At 43.3% G+C, this 2,041-nt stretch overlaps 1 protein-coding gene across 1 annotated transcript; it reads left to right on the top strand.

Moving 5' to 3' along the window:
• LOC107610192 lies at positions 829–1,859 on the top strand. Its single transcript, XM_016312297.1, has 2 exons — positions 829–938; positions 1,484–1,859. Exons 1-2 carry the CDS (start codon positions 829–831, stop codon positions 1,857–1,859), a joined length of 486 nt encoding a protein of 161 aa, XP_016167783.1.

The following is a 2,041-nucleotide window of genomic DNA, read 5'->3' as shown; positions in this document are numbered from 1 at the left end:
AAAGGAATGCATGAGGGTGGATGTAGTGGACATTGCAGTACAAGAAACCTTTGAGGAAACAACAAAGGAAGTGGCAGAGGAGGAGTTCACCAAGGATATTGAAGATAGTGACATCAAGGCTGCTGAAACAACCATACCAAGCATGCCAGAGAGAGTGAAAGAAGAGAAGGAAGCACCAAAACCTGAGCTCAAAGCATTGCCCCCTAATCTCAAGTATGCATACTTGGGTAGTAATGAGAGCTATCCTGTTATCATTAGCTCTGCCCTAAGCCAAGAACAGGAAGAAAAATTGATCAATGTGCTACAAACTCATCAAGACACCATTGGATGGACCCTAGCTGATTTGAAGGGGATAAGTTCATCCATATGCATGCATAAAATCTTGTTAGAAGAGGATGCTAGACCCTACATTCAAGCTCAGAGAAGATTGAATCCCGTCATGAAAGAAGTGGTACAAAAGGAGGTCATGAAGTTATGGCAAGCAGGGGTAATCTACCCCATTTCTGATAGCCCATGGGTTAGTCCCATCCATGTAGTTCCCAAGAAAGGTGGCATAACTGTGGTGCCAAATGAGAGGAACGAACTCATACCCACAAGAACTGTCACTGGGTGGAGGATGTGCATAGACTACAGGAAGCTCAATGCAGCCACCAGAAAAGACTGAACAACTCATGGTAATTCACAAAGCACCCTGGTTTGCAGACATAGCGAACTTCAAGGCCACTGGGAGTTTGCCGTTGGAATTTAACAAGCATCAAAGGAAGAAATTGGTAAATGATGCCAAATACTTCATCTGGGACGAACCATACTTGTTCAAAAAATGTTCGGATGGCATACTCAGAAGATGCATATCCGAGGAAGAAGGAAGGGAAGTTTTATGGGACTGCCATGGCTCCACTTATGGAGGACATTTTGCAGGAGAAAGAACAGCAGCTAAGGTGTTGCAGTGTGGTTTTTATTGGCCCACTATCTTCAAAGATGCAAAGGAACTAGTGAAGCACTGCCATGAATGCCAGAAAGCGGGGAACCTGCCAAGAAGAAATGAAATGCCACAACAATTCATTCTGGAACTTGAATTGTTTGATGTATGGGGGATAGATTTCATGGGACCCTTTCCCTCCTCATACTCAAATAATTACATTCTTGTGGCAGTAGACTATGTCTCTAAATGGGTTGAAGCAATAGCAACTCCAACCAATGATAATAAGGTAGTCATGAACTTCCTCAGAAAACACATTTTTTGCCGTTTTGGGGTTCCAAGAACAATCATCAGTGATGGAGGAAGCCACTTCTGCAACAAACCACTAGAGGCATTGCTTCTAAAATATGGAGTCAAACACAAGGTAGCCACACCATACCATCCACAGACGAGTGGGCAAGCCAAAATATCTAATAGGGAACTCAAAAGAATCCTGGAAAAGACTGTGGGAACTTCAAGGAAGGACTGGTCGATTAAGCTAGATGATGCTCTTTGGGCATATAGGATAGCTTTCAAGACACCAATTGGAATGTCTCCTTACCAACTAGTATATGGAAAAGCTTTCCATTTGCCACTGGAGTTGGAGCACAAGGCATTCTGGGCCTTGAAACTCTTGAACTTGGACAGCAAAGCTGCTGGAGAAAGAAGGATGTTGCAAATTCAAGAGTTGGAAGAATTCAGAGCTGAAGCTTATGAGAACGCCAAAATTTACAAAGAAAGAGCAAAGAAGAAGCATGACAGCAACATAGCCCCAAGGAAATTTGAGGAGGGACAAAAAGTATTGCTCTACAATTCTAGGCTGAAGCTATTTCCAGGGAAGCTAAAATCAAGGTGGTCAGGACCATTCCTTGTAACCAGGTCTCCCAATATGGACAAATAGAAATCATGGAAGAAAAGTCACAACGAACCTTCACGGTAAATGGTCAAAGAATCAAACATTACTTGGGAGATGTGGAGGAGAAGGACAAAGTTAAATATCACCTCAACTGAGGCAGCTGACCGTCAAGCTAATGACGTTAAAGAAGCGCTTGTTGGGAGGCAACCCAACCTGAGGTAATACCC

This window comes from Arachis ipaensis, chromosome B01 (assembly GCF_000816755.2).
Source record: "Arachis ipaensis cultivar K30076 chromosome B01, Araip1.1, whole genome shotgun sequence".
In the NCBI taxonomy this organism is placed as follows: domain Eukaryota; kingdom Viridiplantae; phylum Streptophyta; class Magnoliopsida; order Fabales; family Fabaceae; genus Arachis; species Arachis ipaensis.
Note: the sequence above shows the minus strand (reverse complement) of the source record. Positions and strands in the feature narration are given on the sequence as shown.